General features: G+C 38.5%; 1 protein-coding gene across 8 annotated transcripts in view; it reads left to right on the forward strand.

Moving 5' to 3' along the window:
• The window catches only part of LOC128688680 (substance-K receptor), a 185,545-nt gene extending 159,284 nt beyond the window's left edge, over nt 1-26,261 (forward strand). For 7 of the 8 annotated variants that reach the window (XM_053776645.2, XM_070084418.1, XM_053776643.2 and 4 more), the window contains 5 exons: nt 3,335-3,425; nt 6,510-6,616; nt 18,591-18,647; nt 22,947-23,045; nt 25,863-26,261. In XM_053776645.2, coding sequence (XP_053632620.1) covers nt 3,335-3,425; nt 6,510-6,616; nt 18,591-18,647; nt 22,947-23,045; nt 25,863-26,052 — 544 coding nt within the window. In that variant the 3' untranslated portion in view covers nt 26,053-26,261. The remainder of the gene's footprint in view (nt 1-3,334; nt 3,426-6,509; nt 6,617-18,590; nt 18,648-22,946; nt 23,046-25,862) is intronic. The other variant, XM_053776649.2, reaches the window with a different exon arrangement.
• The last annotated feature ends 775 nt before the right edge of the window (nt 26,262-27,036 follow it).

A 27,036-nucleotide genomic window follows, 5' to 3' on the forward strand; every position in this document is an offset into this window, starting at 1 on the left:
TACTGTCTCTGCTCCTCTTCCTTGGTCAGCGACGCATTGAAGGCCTGAACAAGGGAAACAGCTCTTTCTGCTGCGTCGTTCACGACCTTCAAAGACCCCGCAGACTTCTTCATTTCCAGGAACGTAGTGTTCATCTCCCACGTTTCGGGGTCTTCTTTCAAGAAGGAAGATTTTTCCTTCACCTTCCTTTGCTTAGCAATGACACTAAACATCTTCAGCGTCCTCTTAATCATGAACTCCTCCAGTCCGGCTCCGATCTCTGTGACACCTTGAAATCGCCGGGGGAACCCTGGTTTCTTTTCCCGCTGGAGGTTGGTTACCATCTTGCGCTTTGTCACAATGTCCACTTTATCGTCGAAGAACGCCAATCCAACCAGGTGCTCCGCCAGATACCAGAGATGGCGTGCAAAGGTGATGGCAGCAGCATTCTTGATCCCTTTGTCGGGATAGGCTCGAAGGGTTTGGAGGAAGTCCAAGTCATTGCGAGGGGCTTGCAAGCCACGCGGAGCCTCGTTCCAGAACCTGGCGTAGATCAAGGCGACGAAAAGTGAGAGTTGGTTCTGCCTCATTGGAACAAATTGTGACGTGCGAAGTACGTCACCTCGCGACGGAAGCCGGGGAGTTGAGAAAACTCGAGGGGACACCCTACTAACCACCATTCTGATGCACTTCGTGTGCTTGGTGCTGAGGATGCCATCTGCGATAGAGAGAAACCAAAGATGAAATTTTGCGCAACTTTTAAAAATGCATGAAATGGTCCAAATTTTGGCACAGTTAATATTTCGAGAATGATTGTGATGAAAAAAAAATACTTTCTGTATAATACCAGAAATAATTGTCTTGATTGTTCCGCAAATAATGACAGTGCACCTCCAAATATCCGCATAAAGTTGTGCGTTTTTTCCAGTATTCAAACGGCTATAATTTTTTTTCTAAGCATCCACTAATGAATGCCGATTATATTTATATATTTAAATAAAAAATAAAGAAATAATGAAAGTATTATCCACATTATTCCAAAAAGAGCTTAAAATATATATATATATATATATATATATATATATATATATATATATATATAATATATATGCAGAATTCTAAATTTCCAATAACTCGCCTTAGAAGAACAATAGAAACAAAAAATTAAACTCCAGAAGAGTTCTTGAATTATGCACTAATTAAAAAACAGTATTTTGTATTAAATCATGCTTTTGTTCCACCCACAAAGAAGCCATTCCTCCCCACCTTATACTGGTAGTTGGAATATACTGAAAGGGGGAAAGTATTTGTTGGTAGCTGGGAGAGACAGATATACAATATATGGCATTAGCTGGGATAGACAGATACAGATATGCTACGTATCAGTAGCTGAGATAGAGACAGATGTTAAATGAAGGTAGGGAAAATTTGACTAAACATCTCTAGAGGAGTGATCTATCATGACAGTTATATATAGTCCCTTATGTATAGTCCCTTTATATAAAGGGAAGGGGGACAAAAGAGATTGTAAAAATTATAGAGGAATAAGTTTACTGAGTATACCAGGAAAAGTGTACGGTAGGGTTATAATTGAAAGAATTAGAGGTAAGACAGAATGTAGGATTGCGGATGAGCAAGGAGGTTTTAGAGTGGGTAGGGGATGTGTATATCAAGTGTTTACATTGAAGCATATATGTGAACAGTATTTAGATAAAGGTAGAGAAGTTTTTATTGCACTGACGGATTTAGAAAAGGCATATGATAAAGTGGATAGAGGAGTAATGTGGCAGATGTTGCAAGTATATGGAATATGTGGTAAGTTACTAAATGCTGTAAAGAGTTTTTATGAGAATAGTGAGGCTCAGGTTAGGGTGTGTAGAAGAGAGGGAGACTAGTTCCCGGTAAAAGTAGGTCTTAGACAGGGATGTGTAATGTCACCATGGTTGTTTAATATATTTATAGATGGGGTTGTAAAAGAAGTAAATGCTAGGGTGTTCGGGAGAGGGGTGGGATTAAATTATGGGGAATCAAATACAAAATGGGAATTGACACAGTTGCTTTTTGCTGATGATACTGTGCTTATGGGAGATTCTAAAGAAAAATTGCAAAGATTAGTGAACGAGTTTGGGAGTGTGTATAAAGGTAGAAAGTTGAAAGTGAAAATAGAAAAGAGTAATGTGATGAGGGTATCAAATGATTTAGATAAAGAAAAATTGGATATCAAATTGGGGAGGAGGAGTATGGAAGAAGTGAATGTTTTCAGATATTTGGGAGTTGACTTGTCGGAGGATGGATTTATGAAGAATGAGGTTAATCATAGAACTGATGAGGGAAAAAGGTGAGTGGTGCGTTGAGGTATATGTGGAGACAAAAAACGTTATCTATGGAGGCAAAGAAGGTAATGTATGAAAGTATAGTAGTACCAACACTCTTATATGGGTGTGAAATTTGGGTTGTGAATGCAGCAGCGAGGAGGCTGTTGGAGGCAGTGGAGATGTCCTGTCTAAGGGCAATGTGTGGCGCAAATATTATGTAGAAAATTCGTAGTGTGGAAATTAGGAGAAGGTGTGGAGTTAATAAAAATATTAGTTAGAGGGCTGAAGAGGGGTTGTTGAGGTGGTTTGGTCATTTAGAGAGAATGGATCAAAGCAGAATGGCATGGAGAGCGTATAAATCTGTAGGGGAAGGAAGGCGGGGTAGGGGTCGTCCTCGAAAAGGTTGGAAGGAAGGGGTAAGGAAGGTTTTGTGGGCGAGGGGCTTGGACTTCTAGCAGGCATACATGAGCGTGTTCGATTGGAGTGAATGGAGACGAATGGTATTTGGGACCTGACGATCTGTTGGAGTGTGAGCAGGGTAATATTTAGTGAAGGGATTCAGGGAAACCGGTTTTTTTTATATAGCCGGACTTGAGTCCTGGAAATGGGAAGTACAGTGCCTGCACTCTAAAGGAGGGGTTCGGGATATTAGCAGTTTGGAGGGATATGTTGTGTATCTTTATACGTATATGCTTCTAAACTGTTGTGTTCTGAGCACCTCTGCAAAAACAGTGATTATGTGTGAATGAGGTGAAAGTGTTGAATGATGATGAAAGTATTTTCTTTTTGGGGATTTTCTTTCTTTTCGGGTCACCCTGCCTCGGTGGGAGACGGCCGACTTGTTAAATATATATATATATATATATATATATATATATATATATATATATATATATATATATATATATATATATATATATATATATATATATATATATATATATATATATATATATATATATATATATATATATATACCAGTCTATCTATCTATTTCTATCACAGTTTTCAGAAAATAATCATCTGTCTATGTACCACAGTTACCGTTACATCAACATTATATGGTTCTGCTGTCACTGGCTGGCAATGAGCAACAGCTGCTGCAACCCGTTCATTTACGCTATATATAACGTAAGTATTCTCGTTATTTGTTGTGAGGTGGGAGTGTTTTTGTTTTTTATTTCTATTATAAGTGGTGGGTGTCCTTCTTCATTACTGTGTGTTTGTTTGTGTTTCTTGTTCACTGTTGTTAAATGCGTGTGTTCTTTACTGTGTGGTGTTTGTTCATCTCTTTCATGACTGAGAAGTGTGGTTCTTCTTGTTTTTCACCGTGTAGTTTGTGTGTTCTTGTTTATTATTGTGTAGTGCGTTCCTGTTCTTCTTTCCTGTTTACAAATGTCATCATGGGGTCACATACACACACACATATATACACACGCAAAAAAAAATATTCCCTCTCTCCCTCGCACACTACTAACCATTTCAGCATTTTAATGAACCGCAAAAAATCGCATCGGTAACTAAAATTTCCATTTCAATACACATTCAGACAATAGACATAAATTTATATAGATGAAAATCAGTCTCTCTTCATGCTTTAAACATTTCCTATTGCACACGTTTTCTCTAATACACATTTTTTTTTCCTGTTACATAAGTTTTTTGCTACTGCAAAATTGTGTTTCCAATTACACAATTATTTTCCTGCTACACAGTTGTTTCCTATTACACAAGTTTTCCCCTGTTACACATGTTTTTCTCTATTACACAAGTTTTTCCCTATTACACACGTTTTTCCTATTACACAAGATTTTTTTCCTGTTACATAATATTTTCCTTTTACACAAGTTTTACCGGCTACACAATTTTTTTCCTATTACACAAGTTTTTTCCTGTTACATAAATAATTTTTCTATTACACAATTTTTTTCCTATTACACAAGTTTTTTCCTATTGAACAAGGTTTTTTCCCATTTTACAAATTTTTCCCTGCTACACATTTTTTTTCCTATTACACAAGTTTTTTCCCCACTACTCAAGTTCTTTTTTCCTATTACACAAGTTTTTTCCCCACTACTCAAGTTCTTTTTTCCTATTACTCAAGTTTTTTCATGTTACACAAGTTTTTTCCTGCTATACATTTTTTCCAAATACAAAAGTTTTTTCCTATTACACGTTTTTCCTGTTACACAATTTTTTCCTCTCACAAGTTTTTTCTTAGAACTCAAGTTTTTTCGTTTTACAAAATTTTTCTACTACACAAGTTCTTCCTACTAAATATTTTTTTTCGTATTACACAACTTTTTTCCTATTATATACGTTTTAATTAAGCAAGTTATTTTCCTATTACACAAGTTTTTTCCTGTTACAAAATATTTTTACTATTGAATAAGTTTTGTTTAGTTTATTACACAAGTTTTTTCCTATTACACATTTTTTTCACTCTTACTCAAGTTTTTCCTGCTATTCAAGTTTTTTCCTATTACACAAGTTTTTTCCTATTACACAAGTTTTTTCCTATTACACAAGTTTTTTCCTATTACACAAGTTTTTTCCTATTACACAAGTTTTTTCCTATCACACGAGTTTTTCCTATTTGACGAGTTTTTCCTATTTGACGAGTTTTTCCCTATTACACAAGTTTTTTCTTATTACACAAGTTTTAGTTCCTATTACCCAATTTTTTTATTACATGGGTTTTTAGTACATAAGTTATTTTCCTATTACACAAGTATTTTGCCAATTGCACAAATTTTTCCTATACTCATGGTTTTCCTTTTACACAAGGTTTCTCCTTTTATACAAGTTTTTCCAATTTACACAATTTGTTTCCTATTGTACAAGTTTTTTTCCCCCAGTTACACAAGTTATTTCCTATTATACAACCTCGTACCTTTTTCCACAAATTTTCATTTCCTATCACGTGGGGTTTTTTTCCTATTGCACGAGGTTTTTCCAGTTACACGCGTTTATTTTTTTCTGTTTTTCAGTTACACGCGTTTATTTTTTTCTGTTTTTTACACAAGTTTTTCTTTCCCTATTACGCAAAAAAATATTTTCACGCTCTCCCAAACACCAACAATTTAAATACGTGAAATAATAATGAATATTTTTCAAACTATTATTTATTTAACGCCAACGGAGCAGGAATTAATTCTTTATAAACTTTTATACTTTTAGCAAAACATAATTCTCATGTTTACTCTATAACCTACAATTCAATAAATATATAATGAATCAGATGAAATCATCATTAAGAACATTATTTCAGATGTTCATCTTTTTGTTGAAGTAACATTAAAAAAATCAATAATGATTATAGTACCTTCGTTTTCACTGATTTTGTGTCGACATAGTGAAATGTGGATACTTGAGACCGTAGATTTGTGTGTTGCTACACTAATACGGCACCAGCAACCTCGAAAACAATAAGAGGAACAACTTCAACAAAAGCAATGACAAAAACAACAGCAACAACAATAGTAGCAACAACAACAACAACAACAATAGTAACAGCAACAACAATAATAGTAACAACAACAACAACAGCAGCAATAAGAACAACAAACACAACGACAGCAACAATGACAACAACAATTACATTTTAAAAAATAGCATTAACAAAAACAAAAACACTAATATACATTGAGGACAAGAAAAAAATATAATAATTTTAGTTATTACACTAATAATACAAACGTAAAACTGTAAACACAGAGGGATGTGTGTGTGTGTATGTCTCAGTGTACATACACTGTAAGTCTACGTTAATCATAACTAAACGGAATAATCTATTCTTGACTAGTTGAGAGTAAACCTTACATGCAGCCTTAATAATCTTCGTGTAAGTGATTGGCTTTAAACTCAATTAACAAATCAGTACAAAAATATATACATAGAGAGAACATGTCTCTCAGTGAGTATATTCCGAAAGTTTGCTTTAATCCTTATTTTAATGATTAAAGTATTCTTGACTAGAGATGTATTGATACTGTTATTAATATTACTATTACTACTGCTACTACTAATGCTATTATTATTATTACTACTACTACATATACAACTACTAAATAATAATAATAATAATAATAATAATAATAATAATAATAATAATAATAATAATAATAATAATAATAATAATAATAATAATAATAATAATAATAATAATAATAATAATAAAACAATAGTAATATAAATTACCTCTCTTCCCAATAGGAAAAATTCAAGCGAGAATTCAGACAGAAGTTTCAGTGGGTGTTTAAGAACGACACTAGAGGCGACACAAGTGATTTTGAGCGGTCCAGGTACCAAATGTCCTTCAGGTAAGCTCTTCGGCTCTTCGGCAAGCTATAAGGTCCAAGGTATGTCTTTTGGGGTCGAAAAAGGCTGGTGGGAATCTGCAAAGGTGGGAGCTTGAACAGACTAGTGTGTGGAAAGGTGGGGAGTCTGATGTGGGAGTATAACAAGGTGGGAGTCTGGAAAGGATGGAGTTTGACAAGGTGGGTGTCTGAAACGATTGGAATCTTGTAAGGTGGGAGACTAAGATGGGAGTCAGTGAAGAAGAGAAAAATTAGACAGCTAAAAAAACAGAGGTTGTGTGTGAAGAGGTTAACGACTGGAATTGTTGGAGGCTCGAGGGAATATATATATAAAAATAGAGGATCGGAACACTAGACTTCTGGAAATAGGATGGAAGAGAATTCCGGATATGTTCTTGTTTGGAAAAAAAGATATTTTTAGACAAGTTGATGCCAACAAAAACGCGAGTCGGAGAATTTTGATTCTGAAAAAAACAAAACTCTCAACATATATGCGCTGAGAGTTTCACAGTGCTGAATGTATATGTATAAAATTATATTTGCAAAAAATGGAGAATAATCTTAAGAATTAGTATTTTATGCCTAATAGTATGGATCAACATCTCTTCAATATTGTAAAGAATTTAAATGAATATACATTTTCATTTGTGACTGTTTTTCTTCCTCTGATTCCAGTTTCCTTGAAAAAATTGTGGGATGGATACGTTCAAAAAAAAATCCAGGATGTTTGGGCCCTATACGTATCAAACGTTATCAAACGGCTTAAGCTTGGTCGCAAATGGACTTTCCAGTTCGATAACCGCCGGAAACCCGCATCCGATTTTCCAGGCTAATGATTTAGGGAAAACGAACTAAATGTTCGGCACTTACTATCGCAGTTCTCTGGTTTCTGTCTAATAAAAAAATATATGTTATGAAGGTAAAGATTCAGTTCACTTCACGAAAGAAGTAGTAGAGCGATAACGAAAAATTAGAGATCATTCACATTAACATTACGTAATGAAATTATTTTAATAAGGTTCTAAGACGGAAAATTTTCGGTTGTACGGAATGTCGCAAGTTCTGCAATTCAGTATGGAAAGAGTTGGCGCTATCCTCTCTTCCTTTGGATCATATCTGATTGCCTCCCATTCCCCCAATGCTGTATTAAATTTTTGGGTTTGGCGCTTCCTCATGATAATGATCCAAAGTCCAAGACAGCAGATGCAAGAGCAGCAGCATCATTCTGCCTATCTCAGATAAATGGCCATTACGACAAAAATCGCAGAAATCGCGGAGACAGCGACATCCCCCGGCGCCGAGAGTAGAGCAACTCTGGAAATCGGTCGCAGGTAAGCGAGGTCACCCGGGAGACCCACAGAGGTTCTGCTTGAAGGACAAGGTGAATGTTCCTTTATTAAAAATTGATGAGCCTTTTTAATCGGCTGTAAAATTCAACTTCCCGTTGATATAATCGTCTAAGTTGGTTTCTCAGAACCCTCATTAATTTCGTGTATGTATGTATGTATTTGTGTGTGTGTGTGTATGTGTGTGTGTGTGTGTGTGTGTGTGTGTGTGTGTGTGTGTGTGTGTGTGTGTGTGTGTGTGTGTGTGTGTGTGTGTGTGTGTGAGTCTGGGGGCTGACATATTACTGATACTACTATTCAATGTTATTTAGTTTATTTGTTTTTCTCCCGACTCACAAAGCGCATGTTCTTACCAACATATTAACACAGATATCCATACCTACGTACAAACACGAAATCAATACCGGACTAAGTGTCTCCTGAGTTAGGGTTAAAGAATATTGTCGTGTGTGTGTATATATATATATATATATATATATATATATATATATATATATATATATATATATATATATATATATATATATATATATATATATATATATATATATATACGTATAACTAATGAGCCAAGACGGTGAGTTAGGCTTAAAATGGAGGTATGTTTTCTTATGAATAAGCAGAGTAAAACAATTTCCATAAATATGCGAAAATCAAGCTGAACATAACGAAGGAAATATAAATGATTACCCGATTAATCAATCGAAGAAGCCTTTACAAAACTGGTCATTAAAGTCCCTGGAAAGAAAGAAGCAGTTGAAAGAGAGCCCTCTTGACTGAAAATAGCCACAGATTGTTACGTAAGGTTTGACTTCTCTTAAGATTATGAACAGATTATGATCGTTTGCAGCATCATTTAACCTTGCCATCGATTCTCAATGAAGCTTCGAGAGATCCTTTGAGATGTTGGCTACTTGTGGAACTCTTCGCAGTCTAGAAATAACAGGAGTCTTCCGAGATATGCTCCTGCAACCGTTATCCAAAGTTGTCTCCTGGTGCTATTGGAAGTATGGGGATGGATGACTCTAGCTCCGGGTCTGCTACCTCCATCTTATTCTCATCAGCATCAGAAGGTTCAGTTTCCCGGGGTTAGTGTTTCAGCTTCGCTTGTTTTCCTTCAGCTACGGCAGTGGTAGTGACAACAGTAGTAGTAGTACGGACAGCAACAACATCACTCGACGATGCTGGAAATGGTTCACCTCCTGAATGTGTGTGCGTAAACACCATTAGTGGTAGAGGAGAAAGGGGGAAGTTGTTTATCTTATTAGGGTAGCGATGGTTTTGATAAGGACCTGCATTGTATGGGCCAGTAGGCCCATACAATGTTCTTATGTTCTTAAATGTTATGACGAGTTCCGCATTCACTCGAAGGTTGCTTTGGACTGTTTCATCGTCTTCTCAGAACTTACCCAAACAATAAAGTAATGATGATAGTAAGCTATTATACAAAACTCAAGAGATTACCTAGTCTGGACTGCTTCCACACAGTTGACAATGGTTTGTCAGAAGAGACATTTCATAAAAATATTTTTCACGCAATATTTTTTTAGCCGGTTATGATCTATAGATGAGAGAAAAATCCCTTCCATCTTCCCCCCTAAACTATACTCTGCCTGTAAGACAGATGTATATTCAGTTACTATTTCGAGTAATTGTATTTCTATATAATTACAAATAAGAATACACAGAATAACATACTATATATTTTTTTACATATGAATGTATATAGGTCTCTATGTGTATAAATAAAAGTACATCCATTAAAGGGTATTTACGTTGAAATGTATTAAATTGTTTATATGCATGTATGTAAAGATTTATATATATATATATATATATATATATATATATATATATATATATATATATATATATATATATATATATATATATATATATATATATATATATATTGATGCACGCAAAGGCATTTTCGTGTACAAGATTCTGACATGCGCCTGAGTATATATACATCTTGACATCTGCCTGTTCGTTTGCTCGTGTATATATGTCTCTAGTACCTGCTCCTGTCCGAGCGTCTCTATTCAACAATAGAGAGATCAACTAAGCGAACAGCTTCGCCGTCCTCTCAGCCAGGGTTGAGCAGACAATTCCTAATCCCAGCTGATTCCAACTCCGCCTCCCATCCCCATCCACGCCTTCCGTCCATACCTACAGACGCTCACCGTTCCCAGCCACGCCTCTCATGCCTGAGTACACAGGATTTCTGATTCCAATCACGAATCTCAACCCTACTTATAAAGGCTCTTTCTGATTCAAACTGTCTCATAATCCTACCCATCTTTACACTTTATTAATTTATATCTAATTAGCAACCTTTCAAAACTTTATTATTATTATTGTTGTTGTTGATTTTACATTAGAAACGCAAAACTTATCATACAACGCAGGAAGAATTGCAGATTATGGGTAATCAAGTGTGATCTCAGGAAGGAGATTGTATCTCCGGATCCTTGGATAAAGAACCCTTCATCAGCACCAACGCACTCCCCCACTACTCACACCTCCCTCTCCCCCAGCACTTTCCATAACAGAAGATCAAGAGGCTGTCATTTGCTAAGCAGACGAGAGCCTCTTTAGAGGTCGTTACTTCCTGACAAATTTACTAATATTCTTTAATAAAGCACCTGAAACAGTAGACAACGATAAAGAATATGATGTAGTTTATTTGCATTTCAGTAAGGTCTACAAAAGAGTACCTCACAAAAAGTCGGTAAGAAAAGACATCTCTGCATCATCGTCAAAACATATCCAACAACAGTCTACAAACTCTCCTCGACGTCTTGACGGTAGTCGTTGACTGTGGTCGCAATATATATATCCATACAGAACGTCAAAATCAGATGTTTAAATGTTTGCATTAATAATCTGACATTCTTTCGCATCAGTCATATTGACTTTAAGTTTTGTGAGCGTCTTAAATACTTTGTAGGAATAAACACAGATATTATAAGTAACCTAGCCCACAGATTTAGAGAGACGTCATCCCCTTAGAACACTTGAAGGAAGGAACACGGGCATCATTGTTAAATATAAAAAACTGTTCTACATGCTCTCGTTGTTTAACGTGCTTCTCACTTGACTAAATGTTCACACAGTCTGCCTAATTGACTTAAAGTAATGCAGAACACGGCCAGAAGGAAAATCTGCCGTGCTCCAGTGTGCACTAGATTCATAAACATGAGGGAAGAATTGAAGCTTTCTGCTAATGTTCCAGTGTACAGTAGATTCGGCACGACATATATGTATATACACATGTGTATATACATATATATACATATATATATATATATATATATATATATATATATATATATATATATATATATATATATATATATATATATATATATATATATATATATATATATATATATATATATATATGTATATATATATATATATATATATATATATATATATATATATATATATATATATATATATATACATATATATATATATATATATATATATATATATATATATATATATATATATATATATATATATATATATATATATATATATATATATATATATATATATAATACTTTTGTTGCACCATTCTGTTATGATAGAGATGTCTTCAACGAATTAAATTTCTTCTGTGTATTGGGCACGCCATCCGAAGAGATAGTAATTCCCAAGTAAAAGTAATCCCAGTTCTGCTGGATGGAAGCCTTTGAAGTTCCCGTGGCTGATGAACCTTTTATGGAATATTTAATGATATCCTCATCGTCCTAGTAAAGTCTCCCAGCCAGGAAAGAAAAAAGAATTCAGGCATCCCCTTTAAGTTCCCACTTCATGGATACCTAATAAATTCAACACTAACCTCATAACTTTCAGGCTTGGAGACAATGGCTTCCAGACAGACATCTCACTTTAAACTGCATATTATGTCTTATTCATACAATCTCCCAGCTCAGGCTGACGGATTTCAACACAGTATATGAAGTGCACCCTGCATGATGGAATATAACAGAGAAACATAGCTACCGACCTACCTGGAGTCTAACTGGAGGGTGTTCTGTGGGTTAGCGCTCCAGCGACCCAGTCCTTGATCAGGGTTTCTGGTGGATCAGGGCCTGATCAACCACGCTGTTAGTGCTGGCCGCACGTTGCTCAACGTACGAGTCACAACCCGGCTAATCTTTTGCTCCAGCTATGTAATCATCGTAAAGAGCCTTACTGATGTCCCTAACTTTGCTAAATAATCGCTGAGCTACGGGATATAGGTGGAAATGGTTAGCATAAACAATGGAAGCAGCAGGCAAATCAGACCGACAAAATGGCTGAAAGAAGTGAACCCGGTGGTGTGGGAGAGACTAATCCACAAGAGTGGCGACGGCAAACCTCGCTCAAGACGCAGAACATTTTATAGCTATCGGCGAATTTACTATCCATTACTCCATTCCGTCACCGGAAACGATGGCAAACACTGAGATAGCTCCACTTCCTGATTCACCACCCACCACCACTACCACTACCGCCATCACTATCACCACCACCGGTACGGTATGACTAAAGTACCACCACCGCCACTACCGCCATCACTATCACTACTACCATTATCACTACAGTAACACCACCAACACCAGGAGCACTACCACCGTTACTACAGTATCACCACCACCACCACCAGCACTACCACTATCACTATCATTATCCCCACCACCAGTACGGAACCACTAAAGTACCACCACTAACACTATCACTACCACCATCACCACTGCAGTACCACCACCAACACTACCAACATCACTATCACTACCACCACTACGGTACCACTAAAGTACCACTACCACCATTACCACCATCACTATCACTACCACCACTACAGTATCACCACCAACACCACCAGCACTACCACCATAACCACCACCCCTGCTACTACCACCACCTGCACCACCAACACCACCACTATAGTACCACCACCACCACTACCACCACCACCACTACCACGACAGCTCCATCACCACGACAGCTTCCGGGACGTTCAGCTGTTGAATACTAATGGAAAGAGACATCTGCTGGACCTCATTTGCATACGGGATCGCAGAGGCGTGACGCTTGAGTGATTAGGGACGGTTTAAATTTGCATATTTTCCATTCATCGGTGTGTGTACGTGTATGTGTATGTGTGTGAGTTGAGTGTGTGTGTGTGTGCGTGTGTGTGTGTGCGTGTGTGTGTGTATGTGTGTGTGTGTGTGTGCGTCTGTGTGTGTGTGTGTGTGTGTGTGTGTGTGTGTGTGTGTGTGTGTGTGTGAGTGTGTCTTACATTATTTCTTTGTTCATCCATTAATCATTATTTACATACACAACTTTTATTCTTTATTATGGGATATTTGTTTTGTTATGTGTTTCTTGCAAATTATTTTTTTGTCTATTTTCCCCCTGGAAGGTATAACTAGTAGGCCTATTAAGGCCTATTAATTAGTACAAATAGTAACTGTGTGGGTGTGTGTGTGTGTGTGTGTGTGTGTACTCACTTATTTGTGGTTGCAGTGGTCGAGTCACAGGGGTCGAATCACAGGGGTCGAGTCACAGGGGGTCGAGTCACAAGGGTCGAGTCACAAGGGTCGAGTCACAGGGGGTCGAGTCACAAGGGTCGAGTCACAAGGGTCGAATCACAGGGGTCGAATCACAGGGATCGAGTCACAGGGGTTGAGTCACAGTGTAGTAGTGCGTGTGTGTGTGTGTGTGTGTGTGTGTGTGTGTGTGTGTGTGTGTGTGTGTGTGTAATTTGTGGTGTGTAGAGTGTTCAATTTCCTCTTCTTAATTACCTATTTCTTGCAAGGAGGAGGTGGCTGCAGACAATGGCGAGGCCGCGTCTGGGATCAACATGTGCTGTAAATATTCTTGAAAGAACGAGGAAGGAAAAAATAGAAAAAGAAAGAAAGAATCCAGAGAGCAGAAAAGAGGCTGTTGGGATGTTTTGATCTATCAGAAAGGGTATGAAAGAGAGATTGATCAAGAGCCCGAATGAATCTTCATCAATTGAAGGTGACGCACATGAAGCTTCCAAGGATGATTGGAGAGTGTGATAGGTTATTATGATTACGTTTATGGTGAAGCACTAGCATCGTATGGGACGAATTGGAAAGTATCTCCAATTCCATGAATCAAGAATCCTTGATGAGCATGAAGAAAATTCCCTTGAAAGGAGTTTGTGAGGAAGAGAAAGAGAGGCTTGAAAATCTACTACTCATGTGTGAGACAACTGTTTATTAGAAATTGTCGAGATTTTGGAGTATAAAAATAATAATTCTGTAAATGAATTCTTGCAACTCGGTTGACATAACTTCATTTTAGAGGTGAACAGTACTGCGTCTCTGCTTTGTTTGATCAATGATGTTGCAGTTCAGTGGATCCTTGCAACATATTGTTGATGCACTTGTGGAAAGACAACTCGGGATACAGTGATGGTAATGTGTTTTCTTCTTTGGAGTCACTCTGTCTCGGAGGCTAAAGGTCTGCAAAAGGAATTGTTTTATTAACAAAAGCCAGCACGAATGAAGAGAAAGTGAATTCTGCCATACAAATCAACTAGATTTTTAATAATATGGTTAAAGGTTAAGAAATGGTAGTGGGTGGACTATCCATTCCAGAATTGTGAGAAGGTGTTTGTTACCGTCCCACATAATACAAGAGAGGCAAAGGCAATGGAACAGTAATAGTAAAAGTATAAGTAATGGGTAATAGAATTCTTAAAGGAAGGGAAACATGTAAACAGAAATGTCATAGAGTCTTATGCAAGAGTAATAATTTTTTTTCACATGTTGGACCTAGAACAGTGACGCTTTTGTGCTCGAATTTAAGGAATTAAAAATCTAGGCTATGAAAAAAGTGTGAACACACTTAATTTTCCTAAATCTAGAAAAAAAAAGTTTATGATAATTATAAATCCATGGGAGATTATGAGAAGAAAGGACAGGAGGACAAGATATTTAAGTGAGGTAAAAAAATGAAACATTTCTTTGCAACGAAAGTAATTAGCGAGGAAATGAAAACTAGAAGACCGACAGTGGAACTAACATAGCAGAGTAACCGATGATTATTATAACTGTGTCTTACACTGATAGTTAAGCTCTTTTCTAACATAAACAGACAGACAGGCAGACAGACAGTCCCACACACGCACACACAAACACACACACACACACACACACACACACACACACACACACACACACACACATACACACACACACACACACACACACACACACACACACACACACACACACACACACACACACACACACACACACACACACACACACACACACACACACACACACACACACACACACACACACACACACACACACACACACATACAACGACAATATGAAAATAGCATAGCAACGAAAGCCAAATCTGACCCGAAGCTGTCGCACAGCCACATCAGGAGGAAAACAACAGTCAAGGACCAGGTAATCAGGAAGGAGGAGAGATCACAAGAAACGACCGCGAAGTATGTGAGGAAATCAACATGAGATTCAAAGAAGTGTTCACAGAGGAGACAAAAGGGACTCCAGAAATTCGGAGAGGTTGGGTATATCACCAAGTGTTGGACACAATACATACAACCGACTAAGAAGTGAAGAGACTGCTGAGTGAGCTAGATACCTCAAACGCGATGGGGCCGGATAACATCTCTCCATGGGTCCTGAGAGAGGAAGCAGAGGCGATATGTGTACCCCTAACAACAATATTAAACACGTCTATCGAAACAGGGAGATTACCTGAAGTATGGAAGACAGCAAATGTAGTCCCAATTTTTTGAAAAGGAGACAGACATGAAGCACTAAACTATAGACTAGTGTCACTGACATGTATAGTATGCAAATTCATGGAGAAGATTATCAGGAGAAGAGTGGTGGAACACCTAGAAAGGAATGAGTTAATCACCAAAAATCAACACGGTTTCTGGGACGGGAAATCCTGTCACAAACCTACTGGAGTTCTATGACAGGGTGACAGCAGTAAGAGAGAGAGGGGTGAGTAGACTGTATTTTCTTGGACTGTAAGAAAGCGTTTGACACAGTTCCACACAAGAGATTAGTGAAAAAGTTGGAGAACCAGGCAGGGATAACGGGGAAGGCACTACAATGGATCAGGGAATACCTGTCAGGAAGACAGCAGCGAGTCATGGTACGTAGCGAGGTGTCAGAGTGGGCGCCTGTGACGAGTGGGGTTCCACAGGGGTCAGTCCTAGGACTGGTGCTGTTTCTGGTATTTGTGAACGACATGACGGAAGGAATAAACTCCGAAGTGTCCCTGTTTGCAGATGATGAGAAGATTTCAATCGGGCGAGGACCAGCAGAACTATAAAGGGATCTGGACAGGCTGCAGGCCTGATCCAGAAATTGGCTCCTGGAGTTCAACCTCACCAAGTGCAAAGTCATGAAGATTGGGGAAGAGCAAAGAAGACCACAGACGGAGTACAGTCTAGATGGCCAGAGACTACAAACCTCACTCAAGGAAAAAGATCTTGGGGTGAGCATAACAACAGGCACATCTCCTGAGGCGCACATCAACCAAATAATTACTGCAGCATATGGGCGCCTAGCAAACCTAAGAACAGTATTCTGCCATCTTAATAAGGAATCGTTCAGGACCCTGTACACTGTGTACGTTAGGCCCATATTGGAGTATGCGGTACCAGTTTGGAACCCACACCTAGCCAAGCACGTAAAGAAACTAGAGAAAGTGATAAGGGGTATGTCCTACGAAGAGAGGTTAAGGGAAATCGACCTGACGACACTGAAGGGCAAAAGAGATAGGGGGAGGGGGGGACATGATAACAACAGATAAAATACTGAGAGGAATTGTCAAGGTGGACAGAGACGAAATGTTCCAGAGATGGGACACAGCAACAAGAGGACGCAGTTGGAAGTTGAAGACTCAGATGAATCACAGGGATATTAGGAAGTATTTCTTCGGTCACAGAGTAGTCAGAAAGTGGAACAGTTTGGGAAGCGATGTAGTGGAGGCAGGATCCATTCATAGCTATAGGCAGAGGTATGATAAAGCTCATGGTGCAGGGAGAGAGACCCAGTAGCGGCCAGTTAAGAGGCGAGGCCAGGAGCTAGGACTCGACCCCTGCAGCCACCTCTAGGTGAGTACACACACACACACACACACACACACATGCAAGTTTAATGGAGGATATTCTGACTGAGACGTCCTCCTCGCTTCAATAGACAACATTTCACGGCAGTTTGAGGCACAGTGCCACCCTCACAGACTCTCTCAACGACAGCCTCAAGTGAGGTGCGTTACTAATGGTCAGGCATAATGCCTCGCTTGTTCCTCCCCGAGATGTCTCTTGATGCCTCCACCTGCGCGATACTCCTTGATGCCTCCACCTGTGTGCTCCTTCTTCATGCCTCCACCTGAGATGCCTCGACATACGAGGCCAAGCAGCTTCAGACAGCCTTGAGTTACACGGTTCACTTGTGCTAGTTATGGAACTGACAAGGGTGGGGAGGAGGAGGGGATAGGTTGAGGATGGCGTGGAAAGGATAGAGAGGAAGGACGCAAGGAAAGAGAGAGACGAATAGGGAAGAACGGAGAGGAAGGATGGAGAGATATCATTACTGTATAACTTTCATGTGTTAGCCAACTGCTAATATTATTCACGAAGTGGAGGAGTAGGAGGGGAGTGAGAGAGAGAGAGAGAGAGAAAGAAAGAGAGGCAGACAGACAGAGAAAGACATAATCTTATACAATTATTTGTTCAGATCTGAGGCACTTTGCTGAAAAGCTAGACAAGCACTGGGAAGAGAATGTCGCTTTAGCCATCATGCCAACGAACATAGAAACTACAAATGTTTATGCATGTAGTTGTGATATAAAGACACTTAGGCAACGTTTCTCTGAGGTGAGCTATACCAACTGGTACAGCTTCAGCATTCTGCTCAAAGTGAGCTATATCAAGTGGTACAACAAATGCAAGCATGAAATTATGCAACTCAGGCTACAAACACAAGACACAGGAACAATAACAAGCCATGATCCCCTCAGGCTACAAACAGAAGACACAGGAACAAAGGCAAGCATGAAACTCAGGTTAAAAACACAATTTAAAGGAGCAAAGGCAAGTATGACAATCAGACTACAAATACAAGTTAAAGGAACAAAGGCAAGCATGACTCAGGCTACAAACACACATAACGTGGAATTCGAAGTGTTGCGCAGGAGGTACTTTAGTGTACCACTGGGCAAGGGTACAAAGGTTACACGTATTACAGAAACACATGAATATTTCAGAGCCTTTGAAAGCACTAGACATCATTTTTACGGTGCATCTGAGGGGTGGTAGAAGAAATAGTATATGGAATAATTAATCTTGTATATCGAAGGGGTGGATTTGGAGGTAGTAGATGGAAGGGATGGTTAAAGGGATAGTGCGTGGAAAGTAGTACATGAAAGGGTCGTTGATCAGGTGATTACGTGGAAGGAGTGGATGAACAGGCTGTGCATGGAAGGGGTGGCTAAACAGGTAGTACGTGGAAAAGGTGGTTGAAAAGGTTGTACATGGAAGGGGTGATTGAGCATGTGGTACGTGGAATAATTCATTATTGTGTTGTGTGTGGCAGGGAGGAGGAGGCGCGGACGTGGGTGAGGTGCTTCAACGCTCTTAGGCTCCTCTTCAGGTCAGTTGAGTTTCCGAACGTCTGAGCTCTCCTACAATTTCTTTACTGTATGTGTCAGTTTCCACTACTATCTCCACTTCCTACTCTCATTTTCTATCTCATTTATCTACCTCTCTCATTTTTCTACCTCTCTTTTTCCCGTCCCTTCCCTCCTTTCGTATAAATACTACATCTCTTACTTTCGTGTGCTACTGTAACTAATTAATAGCCCTAGTCGGACCGAAACGTCGTCACAAGTTTCAGTCTCCTATGTGAGGTTTATCTGTATATTCCAGTCACTTAAAATCCGCGTGTGCCCGTCTACTCAAATTTTGCATGTACAGCAGTTTTGACTCAATAAAGCTTTCCAAATTACGTTGGATACCATCTTCCTTCCTCTCCCTGAACGTATTTAACGAACCTAAAACAAATAAAAAAAGCTGGTCATTCTCTGTGCATGTTTCACTCAAACTAACAGTGTTCGTATCTTATTTTTAACAGCTTTAAAGAAAATTAATAAAAGTTATCCAGTGTATATTCATTATTTACAAGAGCTGAGTAATAAAGATGCACTCGGTTAAGTAGTAAAGATGTACTGGGTTAAGTAATAAAGATGTACTGGGTTAAGTAGTAAAGATGTACTGGGTTCAGTAATAAAGATGTTCTGGGTTCAGTAATAAAGATGTACTGGGTTCAGTAATAAAGATGTACTGGGTTAAGTAGTAAAGATGTACTGGGTTAAGTAGTAAAGATGTACTGGGTTGCGAAGTAAAGATGTACTGGGTTAAGTAGTAAAGATGTACTGGGTTAAGTAGTAAAGATGTACTGGGTTACGAAGTAAAGATGTACTGGGTTAAGTAGTAAAGATGTACTGGGTTATGTAGTAAAGATGTACTGGGTTCAGTAATAAAGATGTACTGGGTTCAGTAATAAAGATGTACTGGGTTCAGTAATAAAGATGTACTGGGTTAAGTAGTAAAGATGTACTGGGTTACGAAGTAAAGATGTACTGGGTTAAGTAGTAAAGATGTACTGGGTTCAGTAATAAAGATGTACTGGGTTAAGTAATAAAGATGTACTGGGTTAAGTAGTAAAGATGTACTGGGCTACGAAGTAAAGATGTACTGGGTTAAGTAGTAAAGATGTACTGGGTTAAGTAATAAAGATGCACTCGGTTAAGTAGTAAAGATGTACTGGGTTAAGTAGTAAAGATGTACTGGGTTAAGTAGTAAAGATGTACTGGGTTAAGTAGTAAAGATGTACTGGGTTAAGTAGTAAAGATGTACTGGGTTAAGTAGTAAAGATGTAGTGGGTTTAGTAATAAAGATGTACTGGGTTAAGCAATAAAGATGTACTGGGTTAAGTAGTAAAGATGTACTGGGTTAAGTAGTAAAGATGTACTGGGTTAAGTAATAAAGATGTACTGGGTTAAGTAATAAAGATGTACTGGGTTAAGTAATAAAGATATACTGGGTTCAGTAATAAAGATGTACTGGGTTCAGTAATAAAGGTGTACTGGGTTCAGTAATAAAGATGTACTGGGTTAAGTAATAAAGATGTACTGGGTTAAGTAGTAAAGATGTACTGGGTTAAGTAGTAAAGATGTACTGGGTTAAGTAGTAAAGATGTACTGGGTTCAGTAATAAAGATGTACTGGGTTAAGTAATAAAGATGTACTGGGTTCAGTAATAAAGATGTACTGGGTTAAGTAGTAAAGATGTACCGGGTTCAGTAATAAAGATGTACTGGGTTAAGTAGTAAAGATGTACTGGGTTAAGTAATAAAGATGTACTGGGTTCAGTAATAAAGATGTACTGGGTTAAGTAGTAAAGATGTACTGGGTTCAGTAATAAAGATGTACTGGGTTCAGTAATAAAGATGTACTGGGTTAAGTAGTAAAGATGTACTGGGTTCAGTAATAAAGATGTACTGGGTTAAGTAGTAAAGATGTACTGGGTTCAGTAATAAAGATGTACTGGGTTCAGTAATAAAGATGTACTGGGTTCAGTAATAAAAATGTACTGGGTTAAGTAGTAAAGATGTACTGGGTTAAGTAGTAAAGATGTACTGGGTTCAGTAATAAAGATGTACTGGGTTAAGTAATAAAGATGTACTGGGTTAAGTAGTAAAGATGTACTGGGTTAAGTAGTAAAGATGTACTGGGTTCAGTAATAAAGATGTACTGGGTTAAGTAATAAAGATGTACTGGGTTAAGTAATAAAGATGTACTGGGTTAAGTAGTAAAGATGTACTGGGTTCAGTAATAAAGATGTACTGGGTTCAGTAATAAAGATGTACTGGGTTAAGTAGTAAAGATGTACTGGGTTAAGTAGTAAAGATGTACTGGGTTCAGTAATAAAGATGTACTGGGTTAAGTAGTAAAGATGTACTGGGTTCAGTAATAAAGATGTACTGGGTTAAGTAGTAAAGATGTACTGGGTTAAGTAGTAAAGATGTACTGGGTTAAGTAATAAAGATGTACTGGGTTAAGTAGTAAAGATGTACTGGGTTCAGTAATAAAGATGTACTGGGTTAAGTAGTAAAGATGTACTGGGTTCAGTAATAAAGATGTACTGGGTTCAGTAATAAAGATGTACTGGGTTAAGTAGTAAAGATGTACTGAGTTAAGTAATAAAGATGTACTGGGTTCAGTAATAAAGATGTACTGGGTTCAGTAATAAAGATGTACTGGGTTCAGTAATAAAGATGTACTGGGTTAAGTAGTAAAGATGTACTGGGTTCAGTAATAAAGATGTACTGGGTTAAGTAGTAAAGATGTACTGGGTTCAGTAATAATGATGTACTGGGTTAAGTAGTAAAGATGTACTGGGTTCAGTAATAAAGATGTACTGGGTTCAGTAATAAAGATGTACTGGGTTAAGTAATAAAGATGTACTGGGTTAAGTAGTAAAGATGTACTGGGTTCAGTAATAAAGATGTACTGGGTTAAGTAGTAAAGATGTACTGGGTTCAGTAATAAAGATGTACTGGGTTAAGTAGTAAAGATGTACTGGGTTCAGTAATAAAGGTGTACTGGGTTCAGTAATAAATATGTACTGGGTTAAGTAATAAAGATGTACTGGGTTAAGTAGTAAAGATGTACTGGGTTCAGTAATAAAGATGTACTGGGTTAAGTAGTAAAGGTGTACTGAGTTAAGTAATAAAGATGTACTGGGTTCAGTAATAAAGATGTACTGGGTTCAGTAATAAAAATGTACTGGGTTCAGTAATAAAGATGTACTGGGTTAAGTAGTAAAGATGTACTGGGTTCAGTAATAAAGATGTACTGGGTTAAGTAGTAAAGATGTACTGGGTTCAGTAATAAAGATGTACTGGGTTCAGTAATAAAGATGTACTGGGTTAAGTAGTAAAGATGTACTGGGTTCAGTAATAAAGATGTACTGGGTTAAGTAGTAAAGATGTACTGGGTTCAGTAATAAAGATGTACTGAGTTAAGTAGTAAAGATGTACTGGGTTCAGTAATAAAGATGTACTGGGTTCAGTAATAAAGATGTACTGGGTTAAGTAATAAAGATGTACTGGGTTAAGTAGTAAAGATGTACTGGGTTCAGTAATAAAGATGTACTGGGTTAAGTAGTAAAGATGTACTGGGTTCAGTATTAAAGATGTACTGGGTTAAGTAGTAAAGATGTACTGGGTTCAGTAATAAAGATCTACTGGGTTCAGTAATAAAGATGTACTGGGTTCAGTAATAAAGATGTACTGAGTTAAGTAGTAAAGATGTACTGGGTTCAGTAATAAAGATTTACTGGGTTAAGTAGTAAAGATGTACTGGGTTAAGTAGTAAAGATGTACTGGGTTAAGTAGTAAAGATGTACTGGGTTCAGTAATAAAGATGTACTGGGTTAAGTAGTAAAGATGTACTGGGTTAAGTAGTAAAGATGTACTGGGTTCAGTAATAAAGATGTAGGTTCGATGGCCCAGTTGGTAAGGTGACATGTACATTGTGTGGCCTCTTGAGGCGGGAAAATGTGTCGTGGGGTCGAATCTTGGACTGCCGCAGTTTGGTAAATGATTCAAAACCACACATATATGTATATACCATATATATATATATATATATATATATATATATTATCTGCTACTGGAAACAAAATATTTTATAGGTAAGAATCAATTTAAAAAAATATCGTAGACTAACAATTATTATCAGTTTTTATTTATGTAAGCTGTGAACCCGTGAGGGCAATCAGGTTTTATCCTAAGAAGGGGAAGGGTAACTCCAGCTCCAGGGATCAAGAGTCCTTCGCCAGCATCAAGGCCCCTCCATCCCTACACTTCTTTTTTCTTCTCCTTCAGGTATCCTGTAGACCGCCAGGTGTCTACGGCCTCAGACCAGCGGATCTCCCGAACTGATGCTACCTTACTGAATGGATCCTCGCGTTCCTCCTCTAACAAGTGAGTGAGAGGATTACCTGTTTGTAATTACCTCTGTCATTGCTTGCACCTCATTACCTATCTGTGATTACCTATTTCTAATGACCTCTATGTGATTTACGCGTTTGCAATTACCCGTTTGTAATTTCTTTTGTTTCATTTACTGTCTGAAGTTGCAGCACTTTGCTCGTGGTGTCCCGTCCTCGTCCTCTAAGGATGAGATACACAACTGTCGATTAGTGCTCAGGTACCTACTTACTGCTTGGTGAACGGGCAAAAGGTGTAAGGATTCCTACTCATACATCTCGTCCTGCCAAAATATAGAACCCAGGATCTTTCGGCTGTACACCGAAATCTCTGACTATACTGTATGTATATATATATATGTATATATATGTATATATATGCATACATACATATACATTCTGCATATATTATATATATATATATATATATATATATATATATATATATATACATATATATATATATATATATATATATATATATATATATATTATACATATATATATATATATATATATATATATATATATATATATATATATATATATATATATATATATATATATATATTCCAGCTAATTATATTTTCCATAATAAGATCTTAAATTAATTTATATAGAATGCATATATACCGCAGGTTTATCGTTATAGGGTATCACCTTTTTATTTAGTACATAACCCGAGAAGGGCTCATCCGATCAGGTTGACGTATTCAACGCTGTGAAGGGTAACCAGGGCAATATCTAGATTTTAAACAGGGCTGGATTCAGGAGTCTAGTTGAGGCACACGTTTGGGTGCGAGTTAAGGCACGAATTGGGGCATGAGTTAGAAGTATATCAATGGCATACAGTGCTAACAAGATAATGAATTAGACAAATGTGCAACATGTGTCTAGAACAAAAGCCACCAGGAGGAGACCTCCTCAGTAGGAGTGCAGAGGATGACAAATAACATCTCTTAGTTCTTTGTAAGTTACGGAATGTTTGGTTTAGTTAGTTTAGACTAGGTTAGGTTAGGCTCTATTACGTTAAGTTAAGCCTTGTTTGTTTTCCTAGGGGTTTTGTCCTACTGGATGGGGGTTGGCCCAAGAGGGTTCTGTCTTAAGCCAGTACATAGATGACCTTGACCACAGGTGGTGCTCATGGTGGGCGACTTGCTTCTCACTATCTCCCTCACTACACTACACCACCATCTCCCTCACTACACTACACCAAGATCTCCCTCACTACACTACACCACCATCTCCCTCTCTACACTACACCACCATCTCCTTCTTCTCCTCCTTCCCCCCCTCCTCCTTATCCACACACACTTCTTGTAACCTCGCTACTCTTCTTCCACCACCAGATTACGCACAATCGTCACTCACACACAGTTCAACATTTGTATATAAAACATCTAATTCAATTAAAACACACTAAAGTTACGGTACCCGAGTTGGTTAGGTATATGTGCCTCTATATATGCAAGATCCCACCGCTAATGGTGCAGTTTGTCAGGCTAATCACCAATTTGTAACCTCCTTGCGCTCATGCACAGCTATACAGACATGCATACATACATATACACGAAAACAATACGCACAAACAATCCGAACATAGGAAAATGAAGCTAATGACGGCGTGTCGCTCCAATTTGAACCATCAACTAGTCACACAGCAATACCTAGTCGCACAACACAATACATATATGCATACATGCACACAGACATATGCGTAACTATACATACTTATATTTATATTCTGTATACAGGCACATACCTATGTACGAGTACATATGTCTTTATATTTTGTTGCATTATAATTTCATCACAGTCCTGCATTATTCCTTTTGATTGCATTGAGGAGAGGGGGCTGGGATTATGAGATACGGGGATACCTTTCTCGTATCTCGCAGAGGCTGCAGTACATCTAGTGTTTATTTTTTAGGCTATAAGAGAAACACCATGAATAGAAAGGGGATGAACTAGGGTAGGATAGTGCAGTGAAAAAATAGGGTTCTGGGTAGACAGGAAGAAAGAGAGAGAGAGAAAGAGAGAGAGAAAGGTAAGAAAGATTAAGTGGCCTCGCCATTTTGAGTGGTTTAAAGGGAATTTTTTTTTTAATACATGGTGATAAACCTGCACTTGAGCTACACTTTTACACAATAAAAATTTACGATGTTTTATACGTCTCTTTCAGCCATTTATCGGCTTGCTTCCTTTTTTCGCCTGCTTCACAAACAAACCAACGAGTTGGCATGGAAAACCAGAAAAAGTTTCGGTCCACCCTGGACCATCGTCATGTCACCACTGGATAATGGTCCAGAACTGAAATGTCTAATGTTTTTCATTTCAATTTGTGGATTTGTTGCAGAATTATTTCATGGACAGTTATGGCTTATGTCGAGGATTTTCTTCCCACTATCATCACTCTACACTCCCTACTGCGCCATATTACTGAAGTCTCCCAGCTGAAGTTGACAGGTTTCATTCCTTGATATATGAAATCCATCCTGTGTGATAAAATATTACAGGGGAAACATAATGGCTTTTGTTCTCACAACAAAGTAGCTTAACAGAACACTGTGGGTGTTGCCTCAGCGTACCTATTCCTTGCGAGGGCAACCAATTTGCACATCCAGAAGAATGAGTGAAGGATGCTGCAGATCGGAGAACTATTTAAATAGTGATGTCCACACACTTTCGGCAAGACAGCTATTGAATGAATGATGAACTCTTTTTTTCTTCTCTGTATCACCCTGGTTTTGTGGGGACATGACCGATGTGTAAAAGTTAAAAAGCGCAATAACCTCTCTTTCTCTTCCTCCAGGTCGATGCTTGCTGCCGGGGGACGCAGCGCCCTAGCTGCGACAGGACGCACTATAAACGGGGAGTCCCATGGGGATGTCCTTCCCGGAGGCCACCATCAGGAGGTCCACGTCTGTGTTCCCCTCAAGTCCCATGCTCACCTCCATCCTTCCCTGTGTCGTCCCAGAGTGGCCGGGGACTCCAGGATATAAGAGACACAGAGGGTCACTAAGGATAAATTAGACTCAGAGAGGACAGTCAGTTATATAGTAGATGTAGAGAGAGAGAGAGAGAGAGAGAGAGAGACTCGAGAATATAGAACACACACACACACACAGACTAGAGGATACAGAACACACACACACACACACACTAGAGGATACAGAACACACACACACACACACACACACACACACACACACACACACACACACACACACACACACACACACACACACACACACACAAGAGATTAGTGTAGAAGCTGGAGGATCAGGCGCATGTAAAAGGGAGGGCACTGCAATGGATAAGGGAATACCTGACAGGAAGGCAGCAACGAGTCATGGTACGTGAGAGGTATCACAGTGGGCGCCTGTTACGAGTGGGGTCCCACAGGGGTCAGTTCTAGGACCAGTGCTATTTTTGATATATGTGAACGACATGATGGAAGGAATAGACTCTGAAGTGTCCCTGTTCGCAGATGACGTGAAGTTGATGAGAAGAATTAAATCGGACGAGGATGAGGCAGGACTGCAAAGAGACCTGGACAGGCTGGACATGTGGTCCAGTAACTGGCTTCTCGAATTCAATCCAGCCAAATGCAAAGTCATGAAGATCGGGGAGGGGCAAAGAAGACCGCAAACAGAGTATAGGCTAGGTGGACAAAGACTACAGACCTCACTCAGGGAGAAAAACCTTGGGGTGACCATAACACCGAGCACATCACCGGAGGCACACATCAACCAAATAACCGCTGCAGCATACGGGCGCCTGGGAAACCTGAGAATAGCGTTCCGATACCTTAATAAGGAATCGTTCAAGACAATGCACACTGTGTATGTTAGGCCCATACTGGAGTATACAGCACCAGTCTGGAACCCACACCTGGTCAAACACGTCAAGAAGTTAGAGAAAGTACAAAGGTTTGCAACAAGGCTAGTCCCAGAGCTCAAGGGAATGTCGTACGAGGAAAGGTT

Source organism: Cherax quadricarinatus, chromosome 13 (genome assembly GCF_038502225.1).
Source record: "Cherax quadricarinatus isolate ZL_2023a chromosome 13, ASM3850222v1, whole genome shotgun sequence".
Lineage (NCBI taxonomy): Eukaryota > Metazoa > Arthropoda > Malacostraca > Decapoda > Parastacidae > Cherax > Cherax quadricarinatus.